This window comes from Chaetomium strumarium (assembly GCF_033439665.1).
Source record: "Chaetomium strumarium strain CBS 333.67 chromosome Unknown B0T15scaffold_5, whole genome shotgun sequence".
Classification (NCBI taxonomy): domain Eukaryota; kingdom Fungi; phylum Ascomycota; class Sordariomycetes; order Sordariales; family Chaetomiaceae; genus Chaetomium; species Chaetomium strumarium.
Window position 1 is genome coordinate 2,460,151 of NW_026944433.1, and position 18,799 is coordinate 2,478,949.

At 55.4% G+C, this 18,799-nt stretch overlaps 6 protein-coding genes across 6 annotated transcripts; 5 read left to right on the top strand and 1 right to left on the bottom strand.

The window, feature by feature from the left end:
• Positions 1 to 4,215: 4,215 nt before the first annotated feature.
• On the top strand, positions 4,216 to 5,415 carry B0T15DRAFT_399974 (uncharacterized protein; the record flags this gene model as incomplete). Its single annotated transcript, XM_062865036.1, has 2 exons — positions 4,216 to 5,141; positions 5,199 to 5,415. The coding sequence occupies 2 exons, from the start codon at positions 4,216 to 4,218 to the stop codon at positions 5,413 to 5,415; spliced, it is 1,143 nt and encodes a 380-aa protein (XP_062720423.1).
• A 2,019-nt stretch (positions 5,416 to 7,434) lies between these two features.
• On the top strand, positions 7,435 to 8,400 carry B0T15DRAFT_512774 (uncharacterized protein; the record flags this gene model as incomplete). Its single annotated transcript, XM_062868003.1, has 4 exons — positions 7,435 to 7,848; positions 7,923 to 8,133; positions 8,165 to 8,274; positions 8,353 to 8,400. The coding sequence occupies 4 exons, from the start codon at positions 7,435 to 7,437 to the stop codon at positions 8,398 to 8,400; spliced, it is 783 nt and encodes a 260-aa protein (XP_062720424.1).
• B0T15DRAFT_249690 (uncharacterized protein) lies at positions 8,179 to 9,409 on the top strand. Its single transcript, XM_062863155.1, has 4 exons — positions 8,179 to 8,274; positions 8,353 to 8,451; positions 8,501 to 8,901; positions 8,984 to 9,409. Exons 2-4 carry the CDS (start codon positions 8,419 to 8,421, stop codon positions 9,162 to 9,164), a joined length of 615 nt encoding a protein of 204 aa, XP_062720425.1. The 5' UTR covers positions 8,179 to 8,274; positions 8,353 to 8,418; the 3' UTR covers positions 9,165 to 9,409.
• A 1,686-nt stretch (positions 9,410 to 11,095) lies between these two features.
• On the top strand, positions 11,096 to 13,061 carry B0T15DRAFT_249619 (pyridoxal phosphate-dependent transferase). Its single transcript, XM_062863154.1, has 4 exons — positions 11,096 to 11,452; positions 11,512 to 12,160; positions 12,231 to 12,608; positions 12,669 to 13,061. Exons 1-4 carry the CDS (start codon positions 11,214 to 11,216, stop codon positions 12,939 to 12,941), a joined length of 1,539 nt encoding a protein of 512 aa, XP_062720426.1. The 5' UTR covers positions 11,096 to 11,213; the 3' UTR covers positions 12,942 to 13,061.
• Positions 13,062 to 13,589: 528 nt separating this feature from the next.
• B0T15DRAFT_568414 (pyridoxal phosphate-dependent transferase) lies at positions 13,590 to 15,583 on the top strand. Its single transcript, XM_062870762.1, has 2 exons — positions 13,590 to 14,218; positions 14,297 to 15,583. The coding sequence occupies exons 1-2, from the start codon at positions 13,853 to 13,855 to the stop codon at positions 15,323 to 15,325; spliced, it is 1,395 nt and encodes a 464-aa protein (XP_062720427.1). The 5' UTR covers positions 13,590 to 13,852; the 3' UTR covers positions 15,326 to 15,583.
• A 690-nt stretch (positions 15,584 to 16,273) lies between these two features.
• B0T15DRAFT_249721 (uncharacterized protein) lies at positions 16,274 to 18,038 on the bottom strand. The gene is made up of 2 exons (XM_062863156.1): positions 16,950 to 18,038; positions 16,274 to 16,832 (listed from the first exon to the last, which is right to left on the bottom strand). The coding sequence occupies exons 1-2, from the start codon at positions 17,780 to 17,782 to the stop codon at positions 16,433 to 16,435; spliced, it is 1,233 nt and encodes a 410-aa protein (XP_062720428.1). The 5' UTR covers positions 17,783 to 18,038; the 3' UTR covers positions 16,274 to 16,432.
• Positions 18,039 to 18,799: the final 761 nt, after the last annotated feature.

Sequence of the window (18,799 nt, forward strand, 5' to 3'; positions counted from 1 at the left end):
ACCACCATACTTACTTGGAGATGAAAGCTATCGAAATGGTAAGATACTTCTATATAGGAGAGCTTATATTGGAAGTTTTACTTGATTACTTTCTAAGGGATTAAGATGCAGATCTTTTCTTTATCTATAGTAAGAAAATCCTAAGGTTAGGATATAGACCCCGAAGTCTAAGAGCTCTTAGATTCTTAGAGAAAAAGAGCTGCATCTTACTTCCTTGTTAACTAAACTAGCTAAAACTCCTAAGGTAAGCTCATTTCTATACTACCATCCTGACCTTTTGATAATTTTTACCTCCGAGTAGTTGTGGTGGTTTTCTTTGATGTTGGCCTTTTTTATTCATACACTTTGTATGTGTCCCGAGGTTTTGGCAGGTCCCAGCATTTTGGCCCCCCTCTTTAGAGGGGGTCCTCCGGTGAAAAACGCTCGGACCCCCAAGTAAATCTTCGTTGGAACTTCTATCCTTTGGAACTCGATTGGTTGCCAAGGCGCCAACTGGTTAGTATCACATGGATACCAACACTAGAAAGAAAAATCGAGAGCCAAGGGAATAGGTAGTGCATGGTAAAGAGAGGACGCCTTCCAAGTTCCAGTACCTACTAATACTCGCAGATAAAAGTGCTCAGAACACTTAGGAAGAGGAACGATTCCGGTACCAGTTTCTCCACCTGGGAGACGGACAAGCAATGGTTGAGCTAGCTAAACCTCTGCCTGCTCATCCACGTAGGTCGGTATATGCTCGCAAGGCCTTTTCCTCTGTAGAGAAGCAGTCTGGTCGGAAAGTTCCGACGACGGAATTAACTACCTTTACCTTACCTTAACTACATTGTATGTACAAGTACAATACGCCTGGGCACTCAGTATTCCGTACTCTTGCTTCGGTTAGTCAGTACGGTCGTACGGGACGGAATGCTGTTATTACCTACCATAGTGTAGTGTAGGAAGCACGCGACGCTGGACTAGCCGTGTCAGGGTGCTTCTTGAAGACATCCGTCACCCGAGATCAGCGAGATCCAAGATGCTAGTAAGCGCTAGCTGTGTTAGGAAAGCTTTCCGTAGCCGTCGTTCCGAGCCTGTGGGAAAGCGGCCGGGGATTCGTTGAGGACCCTGGGGTTGGCTCGCTCGCTAGCCATTCTCTCCCATTCCCCACCCCACCATGCCATTGCAGCAACCGCACCCGTTCGGCCCGGGCAGCTGCTGGGGGTCAAGCAAGATGTCCATACCAGTGAGTACAGTACCTGCGAAATTTCACAATACCGGTAATTGATCATTGACTTACAGATTACATAGGTACCTGTACTACACCATACGTGGAAATTTGCAGAACATCACAAAACCGACACTACTCGGAACTTGGTACTTGTTAGGCATGGATTTCCCTGCGGTTCCCGCGGGGATCCGGACGTAATTCCGCACGGTCAGAAGGCAGGGTAGCTCGCTTCTGTCTCTTGATCCTGCAATCTCGGCCACCGAAGGCTTCCATTTCATGATCGAATGTCTCGGCGGGGAGGAGCATGACAGGATTGCTGCGCGGTGGTGGCGTTGCTCACTGTTCTTTGCAGCTTCGAAGACGGTGACCCGAAGTCCAAATGTCACCATCCAATATCACACCTCGCCGCGTGCTGGCTGGGGAGTGCGGCACAGCACAGCATGTCCTTCCTTCCTAGGATCCTTCCGCGCCGTAAGTATGGGCTTGCTGCGCGACAAAAATTTGGCTGGTCCGTTCGACATCGGAAAACGGCTTTTTTCTGAGCGGTCAGCCCGAGACGAGTCGCAGAGACAGTTTGTCTGGCCTTCCCGAGCCACTGTCCCTTTCTCCTCGGGCCGATCCGCCCTCCTTCGACTCAGCTCCGGAAGGATGTCTGAGAATGAGAGTCAATATTGTTCCGCGAGTCGAACTTGGAGTCTCTAATGGTGTTACACCGTTGTCGGCTACCTGCAGAACTGTGTCTGTCGTACCAAACCTTCCTGTGCTGTCTCCCCCCTACCACGGATGGAACGCAATCTTACCCGGCGTTGACACGCGTTGTACGGGGAATAGGCAGAACAGTACAGCCCTGTCCGACGTCAACCTTGCGGGGTCGAGGGGGGCAAAATCTCCGCGCTTCTGCAGGTGATCTGTCTCGCGGTGTTTGTGCTTGTCTTACCACGATGCGGTGAGCACCAGTACACACCACAGCACATTGCTTGCTATGCACTTGTGACAGATCTGTGTTACCCACGAGCTGGTCCCTCCGGAATGGCAAAGTACACAGACGAGTGACCATGGTGAAAGACGAAGGATGGCATTGAGTATATCTATCCATACGCTGGGATCTCACAGCTGATCTTCCCAAGTCAGCAAGGGGTTCAGGGGTAAAACAAAGACACGAGCATGCAAAGTCAAGTCAACAAGCGCGTATATCGATACAGGCAAGAAGTCAGCTGGTAGAGTTTGTCATCGCCTGCCGATATGAACCCCGTTGCACCGCGCATGCCGTAGCCACCGGGCAGAGTTTCAACTCCGTCAAGGCTGAGGAGTGCGTACATTCGTGTAACCTTCAGTGGTCGGGCAATTCACAGACTCGCCGCGGAAGATACCCTTTCTTTAGCTGCTTCACTCTGAAGGCGCGGCCTTGTTCTCTCGGACTGTCCAAGCAGGAGGAAAAGCCAGTGGACCCAACGCACTTGGATATAAGTCATAAGTGCTACAAGTAGGTCATGAGAGTGGCTGGCCACGGGGTGGGTTTCACACCAAAAAGGGTGTCCAACTAATACAAACCATGCTTCAAGCCGAGACCACAGTCCGATATCTTCCGTCAGCGCTTGCCCCTGAAGCGCTGCCCGCTCAGGCGGGATCAGCTCTTGCCAGTCTTGCCTCTAACGGTGTGCCGGCGTCAACATCGGCAGAACAATCAGGTTACATGGAACAACTCCTCCTGACGGGTGTTGTCAACGAGGAGAAATGATATACGGCATTTACATTTGTTCGGGATCCAAATGAGACAAGGCAACGTCCATCGTTTTGGCTACGGTCCCGAGAGCTTCACCTTCATTTACCCCAGAGGGGGTTGTCAAGACCTTCTACTGTGCAACATACCCCCAAGTCCATTTGGTACCGCCTCCATTTTCGGAACGGTAATCGGTGAGGAGAAGGAGCGCGTAAGCTCTGGGGTTACACGGACTTATATATGGATAATGTGCCCCGCAACTCGATCCCGCCAACGAAGCAGATCTTTCGGCCTGCTACATACGCCCAATACCGTTGGTCTTAGACGTAGGTAGGACGAGAGTCTGGCAGGCGACACCTTATATAGTAGAACAGCTCCCGGTCCAATATCCGAAGTTCCGAATATAGAGCTCGGGGAATTTCCACCAACTGCGACACGGAGATTTTATCGGGCGGGACGCGGATCATTTGAGCCTCAACCACCACCCGGCCCTTGGCACTGAAAGATATGGGAGTCCTTTATTAAAGACATCGGCGCCCATAAGTATTTCCGAACGAACGCCAGCCGCAACCCGGTGGTCCGGTCAGGGTTGGGACGGAACGGTATTCAATTAGTCGCCCGGCAGCATCGGAAGATGGGGGTTTCCCGTCTGCGGGACACCGGAATTTGCCATATTGCTGCACGATACATGCCGCGGATAATGCTGTGCTATATATGTATACAATATATATGCAAGGTTGCGGAGATTCACCACTGGGCGCGGTACTTGGGGTGGGGATGATCGTATGTCGTCCGGTATCCGATCGGTGACTTCCCGACTCCGACCCGCACATGGTCGGCTAGAAACCCGATTGAGCTGCCATGGTGCAGACATTTTACTTGATTGAGTAAACTCGTTCCGGACAGGAACGGTAATCTCCTTGTGTTTGCTCGCCAATCAGCCGCCGAAAAGCGAACTGAGAAACAGGACGATATCCGTTGACACTTTTAGTATTGGATTTCAATCAAACTGCGGAAGCCATATCACATGGCTGGATGCGCAAATTCGGACCAACGGGGGTAGTGGGTCCTCGGTAGTCTCCGGAGCGGAGCAGCCGGGACGGAATGTCCCGCAGGAGAAGCTCTTTCCGGGCCTGCACTCGCCCAACACCACCATTCCGATGCTTACCGTAAGCAACGAATGAAAGACAATTTTTTTGGCAGTTCGCTGCGACAGGAACCGCCAACCTTTAAAATGACACTAAAAGAGCGGCCGGCAGGTGAGACGCAATCTCGGACCGAAAGAGCGATGCCATCGGCCGCGGCAGCCGCAGACCCGGTCTGGGACACATGGGCCTCCGTGCCGTGGACGGCGGTAAACCTTCCAGAACCGACCTCGCCAGCTGGCTGCGGTACCAACATCCTCGGCTGGCTCAAGACCGGCGTGCCGTACCTCCCGCGGGGGGAAGCGCTCTCCCTCCAAACGCTCGACCTCTGGATCCCCTCCTCCGCCACCGGCACCGGCGTCGCCCCGGACATAAACAGCCTCCCCGCTGGCCAGCCGGGCAGCGTCTGGATAATCTACATCCACGGCGGCGCCTGGCGCGACCCGCGCATCACCTCCGCCTCCTTCAACCCGGCCGCGACCAACCTCCTCCGCGCGCTTGCCTCGGAAAACAGCAGCAGCAGCAGCAGCTCGTCCCACTGCACCAAACTGGCGGGCCTCGTATCCCTGAACTACCGCCTCTCCCCGCACCCGTCCCACCCTTCCTCAGACCCGGCCCGCAAGGCCAAACACCCAGACCACATCTCCGACGTCCTCGCCGCACTGTCCTTCCTCTCCCGCCTGGGCGTCATCCCCGGGGGAGCGAACAACAACAATAACAATAACAACAACAACGACAACAGTACGAAATGGATCCTAGCAGGCCACTCCTGCGGCGCAACCCTGTCCTTCCAGACCCTCATGCCTCGCTACCACTTCCTCCTCCCCCTATCACCACCAGAACCACTAACACCAGCGGTACTGCCACCACCCAGCGCAGTGGTGGGGTTCAACGGGCTGTACGACCTCGCAGGCTTCATCGCCGATGCGCCAGAGAGTCACGCCCACCTGCGCGACGGGTATCGGGAGTTTACTGTCAGCGCATTCGGTGGGGACGAGAGCGTGTGGCGCGCCGTGTGCCCCGCTAGTTGTGAGCCCGGGTGGGTGGGGAAGGGATGGCTTGGGCATGGGTATGGGCATAGGCAAGAAGAAGGGGGAGAAGAAGGAGAAGAAGGAGGAGGAGGAAGGGAGGGGGCGGCAAAGATAGTAGCGGTGCTGGTGCAGAGTCGCGAGGATCAGCTTGTGCCGTGGCAGCAGCTGGAGCGGATGCGGGATTGTTTGGAGAGGGAGGGGCCCATTGTCCAGGAGGTGAGGGTTAGGGAGGCGCGTGGGGAGCATGATGAGATCTGGCGGGAAGGGGGGAGGATGGCCGAGGTTTTGTGGGAGGTTGTCGAGGGGTTGTAACAAGTTTGTGTGTGTGGCTTAGACCGGGAGGTAAATACCTTAACCTTATTCGGTAGACCTATGCAGCACCAGCACCCAAGCGGAAGCATAACAAGTGAAGAGCCATCCACCTAACCCCTGCTTGGCTAAAAAGACTCGGTGTCGGGAGGCCAAATTAGCATGCTGCTGCGGTGATTGCGGGCCGGACTTGATGTGCGTTGCTAGCGGGCCAAAGCAATAAGGAAACATAGGACCTGAGGTAGTCAATCTTGTCCAAGGAATGTCATGGAGCTCAACGCGTCGGGGTGCATGCTGGGGAGACTAGAGAGAGGGATGTTCTCCGAATCTGAAAAAGGTGATCATATGTACTAACTGACAGCTCCGTGTTCTCTACGCACAACGGTAGCATGTCGCTCAAGGATTCCCATCCCCCCGAGGTTCAAGTTGAAACGCCTGAGACAACGCGCCCAGGTTGTCGAACCTCCTGAACCTGAGGCACGGGATCATCCACCGAGGACGTTCCCAGTGGCCTTGATCGATTTCAACGTGGCGTGCAGGGTTGGTATCAAATCTAGCGAGCGGTACGCCGAAAACGAATACCCGTGTGAGCGGTGGGCTTTGAGGAGGCGAAGGTCAATGGAATTGGGGTCTCGTATCGTGTATGAATACGGTATACCTCCATGAAGCTTAGACGGAGTTCGAAGGGACTAGATGCATAGTAACTATAGGCTATAGCGCAGACCGTGAACAAACTTAGTATAAGGAACTAGAGGGAATAAGTGAGTATAAATGGCCGTGGTATTCTCTCATGTCCAGGTGTGTGTAATGGACACTCCGAATCAAAGAACGGCTGAAATATCTGCCGTTAGGCAGCAGGTGACCTTGGTAAGTCGGCACGACAAATGAAACTTGATTGCGGTGTTAACTGATGTTCGGACTGTGGCCATACATCCCAGCTTGGATTCTTGAAATGGAAAGTACCTTAGGCACTGAAACACAACGGTCAGATGATAACTCCCCATCTGCGACGTTACTTGTCAGGACGTCTATTTGCTCGAGGGAGGACTGAGCTTTATCTGATGTCGCCCAGGCAGCAAGGTACGCAGTGAAATCCTATATATCTGTTTGGTAATGAATTTGTCGAGGGGCCTTTTCTTGCTCTCTCTACCGTTTCCAGTCTTCCTTTGCCCTTTTCTGTTTTGCCAGTCTTTTTCTTGTTCTGGAAATCTTGTTCCGTCGTCGAGTTTGAAACTGAGCGGAGCGAGATGTGCAACAGTGTGATGCGTTCACCGGAATCGAAGACCGAACCGACTGGTAATGGCGCTATGAAATAAGGTACCTTAGGTATACCAAGTACAATTCCATCAGAATCTTGCGCTGTTTGGTCTCACCCCTCCGGTCTCACTCAACTTGTAAGTTATAGAAACGTGGACGAGAGTCGAATAATTCAAGTCTGATTTTAAGATGGTCCAGGTTTATCGGTGCTTGTAGCCGGGTGTTTCCTAGAAGGTCGTATGAAACGGGTGGCTTATGTCGCCTCCTGTCGAGTTACAACTGTTGTTAACGTCTTAGGACATGAGCATGAGCCGAAAAGCTTCATGCCTCTCGAACCTGGGATAGATAATCCTCTCGCAGGCTGCCTTACCTTCGCCGCCTCGCACGACATTCCAATCAACCGACTGCCTGTGGTGAATTCCTCCGAGAGCTGCGCATCGCGCGCTCTCGTCAAGGTAGAATTAAATAAGTGCTCGACAAATCTGCTACCGTCGATGCCCGACTGTCCGAATTGGGCCATCAGCCGTCTGTATGCCATGTTACATTGCATTTCAGCTGCGAAGAACCAGCGACCTGGGCGCGCCGCCAAGCAGACGAGTGCGCCGGTGAACTTCCCTCCTTCCTCCTTCTTTTTTCACTCCTCCTCTTTATTTCTCATCGCTCTTCTCTCCTGTTGACTCCTCATCGATCGTTGCCATCCCGAGGTGTTTGCCCGCCAGAAGCCACACCATACATCCTCGGATCTGTCATCTACCCTCCTTCAGCATGGGAGCTCCCTGGGTTCTAGCTGCACTCGCCGCTGCAGCCCCCTGCGAGGCGGCAAGCGTCAGCGAAGACGAGCTGTGGGATGCGATCCAAGCGAACAAGGACAACAAGACGGCGCTTCACACCATCGACGCCCCGGCGTGGGTCTCGGCCGCCGACTTTAGAGGCACCATGGATATCCTCCAGACCTACGTGTTGACGCTGTTTGCTTGCATTTACACAGCCTTGCACCTCAATGTGCCGCCAAAGACCGACTTGCTAAGCATTCTCATCATGAAGACCAAGTGGACGTTCACGGCTTTACTGGCGCCCGAGATTGTGCTGTACATGGCGGCAGATCAACTCATCCGCGCCCTCCGAGTCAGGAAAAAACTCAGGAAGCTGCAGGAGAATAGTGTCCGCGTTGATAAGACAGTAAGGACTCCCGTACCGTATTCATGTTGGGAGTTCTTCTCTGCTGGAAGAGGTTCTGACTGAGGAAAACTTAGTTCGACTTCAATCTGAGATACGCCTTCATAGTCATGGGAGGAGTCCGAGTCCCCACCGATGAAACAGCAAAGTTTGGCTATCCGGCCTCTATAGAAGGGAGCCGACCGATACAACTGACCGAGGACGGGGTAATTGGCCTGGCGCAGCGAGACTTCTGGATCTATGTCAACCCGAAAAAATTACTGCAAGAGCAAAGCCGTGCTGCACAAAGTCCTGGTGTTGCTCCAAATTTCGTATTCAGCAATGACTTGCATCGTCCGCCGAGTCTACGGCCTCCCCCTCACATTGCTTGAGGTTCATACGATGGTCCACGTCATCTGTGCCGTTCTCATGTATACCCTGTGGCCCGAGGTAAGTTCTGGTTGTTCGAACATATAGTATCTGACGTTGGGAGTCTAGCACCGTGTAGATGAGCTCACACCATTGTAGAAGCCCTTGGACATTTCCGAGGCCGAGATGGTGTATGACTCTGAGTGAAATATCGCACTTGCTGTCATGATCCAGAGGGAATTCTTTCCAGACGAGCAGGTGCGCTATGATGGACATTTATCTGCAAGTGAGGTTCTAATGCCAGCAGATTCTGCCTCACCCGCCGGATGAAGGGTCATATTCCAAGAGCGGCACTATCATTGGAAATTGGAAATTCATAGCCCCGTATGGTACCGCTACCGATGTCAGTTGTTTGCAGCGATGGAAGGAAGTGGCATCCGAGCTCAACACCCAGGCACATTCCACTCGCATAAGAAACCCCGACGCGAAAGATCTTCTGGGTCGTCCCGAAGGGAATCCCGTATCCGAGACCGGAAATCTTCGCATGTCCTACTCATCCGCATTCGTCGATGCAGTAACGCTCGGAGACGCTGTAACACCAAGGCCGTTTATTGTCCTCCTTGCTGCTGCGCTCCCTACTGTATATGGCGGAGTACATTTGAGCGCATGGAACTTCGAATTCCCGACTACCGTGGAGCATCTGCTGTGGTACGTTGAATCCAAGTTATATATCAGCTTTCTGCTTCCAACACGCCCTACTAGGCGTACAATCACTGACACTGTTGGACAGGAAAATCATGTGCTTTACTATCATCGGGGCTGTCCCGGCGATGCTTGGCACCTTCGCCATACTATTCTTCATCGCCTTTTGCGTTTCCATGGTGGTCGAACTCACTACCGGGGAAGATGTTGGTGGTCACTCTGCGTCTCTGCCAAGAGGCTTTACCAAACGGTTGGGACCGTCGTTCTAGTTGTGTATGCCTGCGTAAGACTCTACATTGTGGCTGAGTCCTTCCTCAGCCTTCGGAGGGTGCCCATCGGAGTGTACTACACTCCGTCGTGGCTTCAGATGGTTCCACACGCCTGAGACGTGGCCTGGTAACGAGCAGATGGCTATATGTTATATCACACCGCCCCCTTTCTGTCTCTAATATCCTCAACCCGCGACGCAACTACCTCCGGGGTTTCGGCCCCAACCGCATGGACATCCCTTGTTAAACCACCAAAGACCTTTGTGGTCTTTATGTCTAGTATGGCTTTCAAGCCCTCCCACATATACACAGTAAGCAAGTTCCCTGGCTTAGGAGGGGACATCACCTTCTTCACCTTCTTCAGCCTAACTATTCAGACATCTTTTCTCTGCCTCCGACCTCTGCACACTGCAACATCTTCCTGTCTCAACTCGCCGACGACAAGAACCGCGACAATTCCCTCCACGTCATCGACCCTCGCCGGATACCCACTCCCGCGGTCCGTGTACTTAGTTACTCGCGAGCCAATACACTACCTTTTCACACACGCCGCATCTACCTCGTCCGGGGTCGCCTCTGCGTCCAGGATGAGAAATCCCGATAGGGAAACTCGGTCGAACCGATTAGGAGACAGTGGTGAGTGTTCGTGCAAGCCAAGGCTGGACGAGGCTTCAATGCGGTTTTCCAGAAGGCTTCCATTTCCAGCCTCAGGGGACTGAGCAAAGTGGGTGAGCTGACAATCCCAGCTAGATCGCCCGATGAGGCGCTGACTTAATTTAAGCCTTGCTTCCAGTGGATTGCACCGCTGTTTAGGAGATGCCTGTCCCAAGACAACCGCTGTCGGGTCCATGTTCGAGAACACGTGTAGTTAACTGAAAGAGCTTGATCCATGACTAGACTAATCAGGGGCAACTGCTTCACTGCAAAGGTTGATCATGATTGCTCGATGGCGTCGAACCACGACAGAATGCTCAGCCACCTAACCGAGGGCAAGGCGTAACCTACCGAACTAGCAGAATGCTGGACTTGGTCTGCCCCCCGACACCTGAGCAGTGCTGAGTTCCGACTCCTGAACCCGGTTGCATTGCACCAGAACTCCGGGCGGAGATTAGGCGCGGTCTAAGGCGATCTCCCCACTCAGGGCAGCTATGATGTCATGTGCCGCCGCTGCCAGGGGCTGTCTTCAACTCTTCAGGGCGAGTCATGCATTTTGAGCTCCAGTAAGGGCCTTGGCACAATTTGGCCAGGGGTAGTCAACGGGAAGCGCGTAATGAGATGGGATGACAATTTTTCCCTTGTCAGCACGCGGCAGATTCCATTGACAAAGGGAGATTCCGCCCCTGCGTTCGTTTTAATCCTGGTGCTGAGGATGGCCGTCTCCTGATTTGCCAAGCCCGGATCGTCCCTCGCTGCAGAAGACAAGCTTTTGTGGCCTGCCGCACAAAGCCGGGGTTTGCCAACCCCCAGAACGGGGCTTATGCACCTCAGCGGCCCAAGTCGGACAACAGCCCAATGGAACGGAGCTTGCCCAACGCAATCAAGTGGCTTCGTGTCCTGCACCTGCCATGGACCTATCTTTGGACGACCCCTCTTCAGACTTAGGTCCCTTCGGTTGGGGGTGGTAGCTGACTGCTGACGCGGGGCGGGGGCGGCCTCCTTCGTGCCCATGGGCCGTCCCGGCCCATTCCTCTCTCCACGGTTCCATCACAATAGTTTCGCCCTCCTTGTTGACCAGATTCTGCATTGCGGCCTCACCGACATTGGCTCTGCTCTAACCGGTGAGTGCCTTGCTAATTTCCATTCTTCGGGATCCCCCAGTGGATCATGAGATACCAAGGACCAAAAGCCTCCCACACTTCTTCATTGACCAGGAACCGGGAAGAAAACTAAGGACGGTGCTCTTGCTCTGCTGTCTATAAAGCCAAACTCAGTACATTGTGGAAGTCTCCAGCCTTTTGCTACTTGCTTCTAGGTTACGCACCAATACACATCGCATTTACTCACACATTACCTCTAGTTTGACTGTCGTTAATCGCCAAGCTCGTCAAGATGGTGCACCTCTCAACAATTCCGACCAACGACGAGGTGGAGAAGCTTGCCAACGGCGTCAAAAAGGTTCACCTTCAGCTCGCCAACGATGATGACAGCTTCACCACCAGCGTCTACGGCTCCAAGTTTGCCGCTCAGGATCTCCCTCGGCACGAGATGCCCGAGGGCGAGATGCCCAAGGAGGTGGCCTACCGCATGATCAAGGACGAGCTGAGCCTGGATGGGAATCCCATCCTGAAGTACGTCTCCCTTTCCCGGTCTGGACGAACCTGCACGCTGACCGAAATACCCGCAAAAGCCTGGCTTCCTTTGTCACCACGTACATGGAGGAGGAGGCCGAGAAGCTGATGGCTGAGTCCTTCTCCAAGAATTTCATCGACTACGAGGAGTACCCGCAGTCGGCCGACATCCAGAACCGGTGTGTCTCCATGATAGGTCGCTTGTTCAGCGCTCCTGTTGGGCCTGGCGAGACGATCGGTGCCGTGGGCACGTCCTGCGTCGGCAGCTCCGAGGCCATCATGCTCGCCGTGCTGGCCATGAAGAAGCGCTGGAAGAACAAGCGGATGGCCGAGGGCAAGCCCTGCGACAGGCCCAACATCGTCATGTCGTCGGCCGTCCAGGTCTGCTGGGAGAAGGCGACCCGCTACTTCGAGATCGAGGAGAAGCTGGTCTACTGCACCGAAGACCGCTACGTCGTTGACCCGGAGGAGACGGTCAACCTGGTGGATGAAAACACCATCGGCATCGCCCTGATTCTCGGTACGACGTATACGGGAGAATACGAGGACGTCAAGGCGGTCAACGATCTGCTGACCAAGAAGGGCCTCAACACACCAATCCATGTGGATGCCGCCAGCGGTGGCTTCGTGGCGCCCTTCGTCGTCCCGGACCTCGAGTGGGACTTCAGACTGGATAACGTAGTTTCGATTAATGTCTCTGGGCACAAGGTGTGTGGTAGCTTCGCAGTGTACCCTTGGCTTACACCAAAAGTCGGTATAGATTCGCTGACTCTCGCAGTACGGCCTCGTCTACCCCGGTGTTGGCTGGGTTGTCTGGCGCAGTGCGGAATATCTTCCGCAGGAGCTGGTCTTCAACATCAACTACCTGGGTGCCGATCAGGCTTCCTTCACGCTGAACTTCAGCAAAGGCGCCAGCCAGGTGATTGGCCAGTACTACCAGCTCATCCGGCTCGGCAAGAAGGGCTACAGAGCCATCATGAGCAACCTGACACGTACGGCCGACTATCTCTCCGACTCGCTCGAGGCGCTCGGCTTCATCATCATGTCCAAGAAGTCGGGTGAGGGCCTCCCGCTCGTGGCCTTCCGCTTGCCTCCCGACGAGGACCGCAAGTACGATGAATTCGCCTTAGCGCATGCGCTTCGGGTCAGAGGCTGGGTACGTGTCACATTTGATTGCTAGAGGGTTGAGAAGAGTGTGTCTAACCATCACCAACAGGTGGTGCCTGCCTATACGATGGCCCCGCACACGAATCAGATGAAGATGCTGCGCGTCGTAGTCCGCGAAGACTTCACCAAGAACCGATGCGATGCCCTGATTAATGACATCAAGTCGAGCCAGAAGCTGCTCCAAGAGATGGACCGGGACAGCATCAAGAAGCAGCAGGACTTCATCCACAAGCACCACACGGCCGGCGGCAAGGCAACCCACAACCACCCCAAGTACCGGGTAAGGTCCTGTGCAGCTGCTTCTTCCCCTCCTCGTGTGTGACAAATCGCCCATACTGACCGCTTGCTGCAGAGGGAAAAACACTCGCTCCAAGGGAAAACCGGCAAGACTCACGGTGTCTGCTAAGGTGCGACACCAAAGGCAGACAAGCGTCGAGCTTCCCGGCCCGTCGGGGGCTTTGGCCAAGACTATCCACACGGAAACGGTGGAGAGGGAGCAGCAGGCGACGCTTCGCCTCGAGTTGCCCGGCGGCCAGGAGCTTCTCACGCTGAGATTTGCGACATGCCCGTCATGACTGGACGACTGACTGATGATGACGCGATGGGTTCCTTTTTTTTCTTTTGCTGCGCAGTTCGTGGGCCAGATTTGAGGTATAGACGGGAGGTATGGGTAGAGCCAGTAGATCCTGCAATTTACGTCTGGATCTCGTGGTTCCGGCCGGGAGGGAGTGTGCTTCTTGTGACTTGTCCAGTCCAGATGTTGTTTGAACCAGATTCGCCAAGAAAAATCGAGAGCGAGATGCATTGCGACAACCCTACATTTTATTCAGTTCCTCGGCGCGGCTAAGAACCTTGATGGATCGGGGGACTGAACACGGACGGGAGTTCTTATCGATAACGTATTGTTGGTAGTACTGCTAATTGTGTGGGGTTAAATTTCAGTGCCCGACATCGCTCATTGTGTTCGAGCTAGGCTTTTGTAGCCTCTCGAATGACTCTCAAGAGTCAACAATGACTCCCCAAATGGAGGTTAATTTACTGCATGACTAACATTCGACTTGCAGTCCATGAGAAGGGTATAAAGAGCCCGTATTCCAAGGACCCGTCTGACTGGATTGGATCATTTCCTGTGAACTCCATGCAGTGAGTCTCCGCTCGCCGCGTCGCCTTCTGACAATTCCAATTGGCGTCCCGTTTCGTCACACCTTGCATCCCGTTATCCAGCACCCCTTGATGATGGCTTTCCGCGCTTCCCTACGGGCTGCTGCCGCCGCTCACCCGGCTGTCGCCCGGTTCTACTCGCAGGCAGCGGCCGTGCCGACATCGAGTTCCTCGTTTATTACCGCCTCACAGATCCAGAGGGACGCGGCGCTGCCGAACCCGGATCCGGCTGAGGACTCGGCCAGCGCCGCCCTTGTCCGCGAGCATGCGCCCTTCATGGTCGCCACCTACTCGCGCCCACCTCCCGTATTTGTCAAGGGAGAGGGCTCTTACCTGTACGATATCGACAACAGAAAGTACCTCGACTTCACTGCAGGCATCGCTGTCAACTCGCTTGGACATTGCGACCCTGGGATATCCAGGTTGATCGCCCAGCAGGTGAGCCAGCTCCTCCACCCGACCCTAACACACACTACCCTTTCAGATCAAAGATAGGAAAAAGCTCATTCTCTTCAGGCCAAAACCCTCATGCACGCCTCCAATCTGTACTACAACCCCTGGACCGGCGCCCTCTCCAAGCTCCTCATCGAGAAGACGCTCGCCTCGGGTGGCATGCACGACGCAACGTCCGTCTTCATCTGCAACTCCGGCAGCGAAGCCAACGAAGCCGGCATCAAGTTCGCGCGCAAGGTGGGCAAGGTGCTCGACCCGTCGGGGGCCAAGCACGAGATCGTGTCGTTCGGCAACGCCTTCCACGGCCGCACGATGGGCTCGCTCTCTGCCACGCCCAACCCCAAGTACCAAGCGCCCTTCTCGCCCATGGTCCCGGGCTTCCGCGTGGGCGAGCTGAACGACGTCGCCGCGCTGCCGTCGCTCGTCACGCCCGCCACCTGCTCCGTCATCGTCGAGCCTATCCAGGGCGAGGGCGGCGTGACGCCGGCCTCGGACGACTTTCTGCTCGCGCTGGCCAAGCGCTGCCGCGAGGTCGGCGCGCTCCTGCACTACGACGAGATCCAGTGCGGCCTGTCGCGCACGGGCTCCTTCTGGGCCCACAGCCGCCTGCCCAGGGAGGCGCACCCGGACATCCTGACCACGGCCAAGGCGCTGGGCAACGGCTTCCCCATCGGCGCGACCATCGTCAACGCCCGCGTGACCGAGAACATCAAGATCGGCGACCACGGGACCACGTTCGGCGGGAACCCGCTCGCCTGTCGGTTGGGGCATCACATCGTCGAGAGGCTGGCCGATCCGGCGCTGCAGGCCGAGGTGGTGCGGAAGGGGGAGCTGTTCAGGCGCGGGTTTGAAGGGCTGAGGGAGGGCTACCCGGCGCTGGTGCGGGAGGTGAGGGGCAGGGGGTTGATCTTGGGCTTGCAGCTGAGCGAGGACCCGGGGCCGATTGTGAAAGCGGCCCGGGAGAGGGGTCTGTTGGTCATCACGGCGGGGACCAACACGTTGAGGTTCGTGCCGAGCTTGGTGATGAGCGACGACGAGATCCGGGAAGGGTTGGCTATCTTGGAGGAGGCAATTCGTGTCACCAGGCAGTAGAAGGGATCGAGTCAGCGGGGTTCGGCAGGGTGCAAGGGGTACATGAAAATGGTATCGATCTTGTGGTTTGGTTCGCTTGTAGAGTATGGGTGTTCAACTGTTCTGAACAGTGTAAGTGTGGGTTGGGAGAGCTTGGAATCTGCAAGACTTGGGTTGTGATTCCCCACGTTAGAGATATAGTTCACTGCTGGTACACAGCTATTCACCTACTGTTCAGGCGTGGTACATATCCACACATGTACAGACATTTACCCCTTCATCGATCGAGGACAGCTTAGACACTGCTGTCTGTGTGTTTGCAAAGCGTATTGGGGTTCGCCGTGTGAAACCATGGAAAGGACACAATCTGTCGATTACGCCCTCAGGAAGCACCTGTACGCAGGTCATCCACAGAGACCTGCAGAGCATAGCACCGACTTCAGTTATACCGGTAGGTTTGTGGTAGAGGAACTGACAACAAGTGTTCCGCGGTGAAACAAGAGACAACTCACGTAGGCCCCAACCAATCCCACATCCACATCCGCACGGCACACAAATACACGAATCCCAAGCCAGCATGAACTCACACCCTGGCTCATTAGCGATCAATTCCTGTCAAATCGTTTCACAAGACAGCTATCACTTTGCAACGAACGGGTATGGTATCATTTCATGTCATGTCAAGTCATTGCTTGTGTATCCCGAATGTCCCCCAAATCCCTTCCTACCCGTGGCCCCCTTTTCTCTAGCGAGTGCCTTTGTGTCCCATCATTCCTGCGCAAGGTGTTGTTACACGATACAAATCACATAGAACGCCCCAGTTGCTGCAAAAGTTTGCCTTCCCGAATCGGTAAAATCATGATGAACGAGTGACAATCAAAATGTTGGCCAGGTACGCCCGGTGAAATTCCATCTACCTGAGCCTGCCTAAAAAGACCAACGGGGTATTGTAGAAGAAAATGCAACCATCACTTTGCCCCACCAGGAAAAGCAGAACGGAAAGTTGGTGGTGCAAAACGAAGTCTCGAAATCAAAGAGCTGGTGTGCGCTGCCAGCTAGCTGGCCAGCAAAACCGACTCTTTAGAAGACGAAGCGAAAGAAGTTTGGTTTGCCGGGAAGGGCTGAAACTTAGGCGGCAAGCCGGAGCTTGGCGGAACCCCGGAAGCGGGTACGCAGGCGGAGCTTGCTGTTGGAGAGGTCCATGCTGAGGGCCTCGCTCTCGCCGGACTTGCAGGCGGTGCCGGCAGCGACGGCCATGGGCGCGGACCAGACGCCGCTGGCGCAGCGCTGGAAGGAGGTGCCGTTGATGCAGTTCCACGCGCCCTCATTGCTGCAGGCCGTGCCGACGGCGTGGCCGCCCGCCGAGGAACCGCTGCCGGAGCCGGCGGAGCCAGTGCCCGTGGCCGCCGGCGCAGAGGCGACGGTCGAGGCAGCAGGAGCGCTTGCGACCGAGGTCACCAGGGTGGTGGGCGCAGCGGCCGGAGCGCTGGAGCTTGCGCCACCAGTGGGGACGGTGATGAAGACGCCACTAGAGGGGATTGGTAAGCCTGAGTCCGTAGACACACTAGAAGCTGTGGCAGTAGCGTCGGGGTTGGGGGTAATGGCAGTTAGTCTGATGGGGTGAGAAGACGAAGATGGTACATACCCAGGAAGAGGGGCAGAAGAAGCCGGAGCAGTGGTGGCGGGAGCTGCCGTGGCCTGCACGGCGGAGCTCGCCGCAGACGATCCACTGCCGGAGCCGCTGCCGCTACCGCTGTCGCCGGAGCTAGCAGCAGAACCGCAGTTGCCGGAGGGAGGAGCGAGCTTGCTGCCGCTGGCGACCTTATCGGGACCGGGGTTGGGGTACTGAACGTCGATGCCCTCGGGCACACTGCAGCCGTTGCCGAGGTTGGCGACGAAAACCTGGGGGCGCGAAGAGAAAGCAGCGCTGGCGCGCTTCTCCTCGGCCTTCTCCTCAACCTCACGCTTGGAGCTGCCGCCGGTGATGGTGACGGCGGCGCAGTTCATGTAGAACTCGCGGTTACCGATTTGGTTGTTCCAGGTCCAGGCCCAAATGGCGTCGCCCGCAGGCGCATCGGCAGGGATAGTGAAGTCGTAGCTGGACGACAGAGGGCAGCCGCCCTCAATCGACTGAATGACGGTGAAGGTCTTGCCCTTGTCGTAGCTCAAGCTGACCTGGCAGGAGCCGCCGCCGTGAGGAGCGCCACCGACAACGGTGAAGTTGTGCTGGCTGCCCGCGGCGAAGGTGGCTGTGGAGGCGCCCGCAGCGGTGCCCAAATCTGAGTGGTAGCCCTTGCAAGGGTAGTTCGAGCCATCGGCAGCGAGGGGCGCCGTGTTGGTGTAGTCGACGTTGGTCGCGTGGGGGTTGAACTTGGACCGGAAAGGCGGCGGGAACGAGATCTCCATGTGGGCAGCGGCGAGCTGGGAGCCTGCAAGCAGGACGGCGAGGGCGCCGGTGCTGAGTCCGTTGGCGAACATCTTGATCGGTTTCTTGGTGGTTGTTTTGGTCGGTTGATCGCGCACTCAGAAGGCCAGATGGCTGAGTTTCAGGTTGGAGGGAGTGAAGAGGTCAGTGTGTAGACCAGGCGGTTGTCTTTTTGATATCGAGCACTGCTCGGGAGCCGCAGAAGGAATGAATGGCTTTTGCGGTTTGTGGTCGCTATTGTCTTCTGCTGTTGCACGTTTTCTGTGCTAGGTTGAACAGGTATTGACGGCTGGCGAACAATAGACGGGATTCACAATCGAAAGCACCTGGCTCAAAGTTGAATGTGGAAAGTCGGTTCCAAAGTGACCGATAAGTGAAACAGTGGGAAGCGAAAAAAGACAATGTAGCCCGAGGCTTAAGCTCTGGTTTGAAGGAAGGACAGAGGCGCGATGCCGTGGTGAAGAAGGGAGAATAAAAAGGCAGACGACAAAGAGCGGACAGGGCTCCCTTTATCCTCCATGTTTCTGTTCTGGCAGTTCATCCCTTGACGATTGGACCACAGCACATGATAGGTCCACGAAGTGATCGGTTGTTTCGAACGGCACCGCGCACACATGGTTGCTTCGTCCGGAGGCCAAACATCCAAAGTGAAGTGGGGAGTGGAACTTCGGACGACAGGGGCAGACAGGGGAGGCCTGCGAGGGGAGGCCCCTTGCTCTCTTTTTTCCCGCTGCATCCATGCAGGCACTTCATGCCGGCCCGTGGCAATTCGACCAGAATCATCAGACTCCGCAACCATGGCCTGGAAAAGATCTACCTACTCGCTCTGTTACCACAGGAGAGGCCGCACCGGCATCTCCAGTGTGATGAAGCCCAACCGCGCGGTCAGTATCAGCTGGAATTCGACGATATCCACCAGATGCCATCGTCTGCCACTTGGAAGCTTTTGGTTGCCGCGTTCTTGGACGTAGAGATTTGACTGGTGAGACAGAAAGCTGCTGGGGTGGCATGTCGGTGACAGGTCTGTGTGCCACTGTGCTCCGCTGGCCGGTTCACATGTGAGCGCCCAA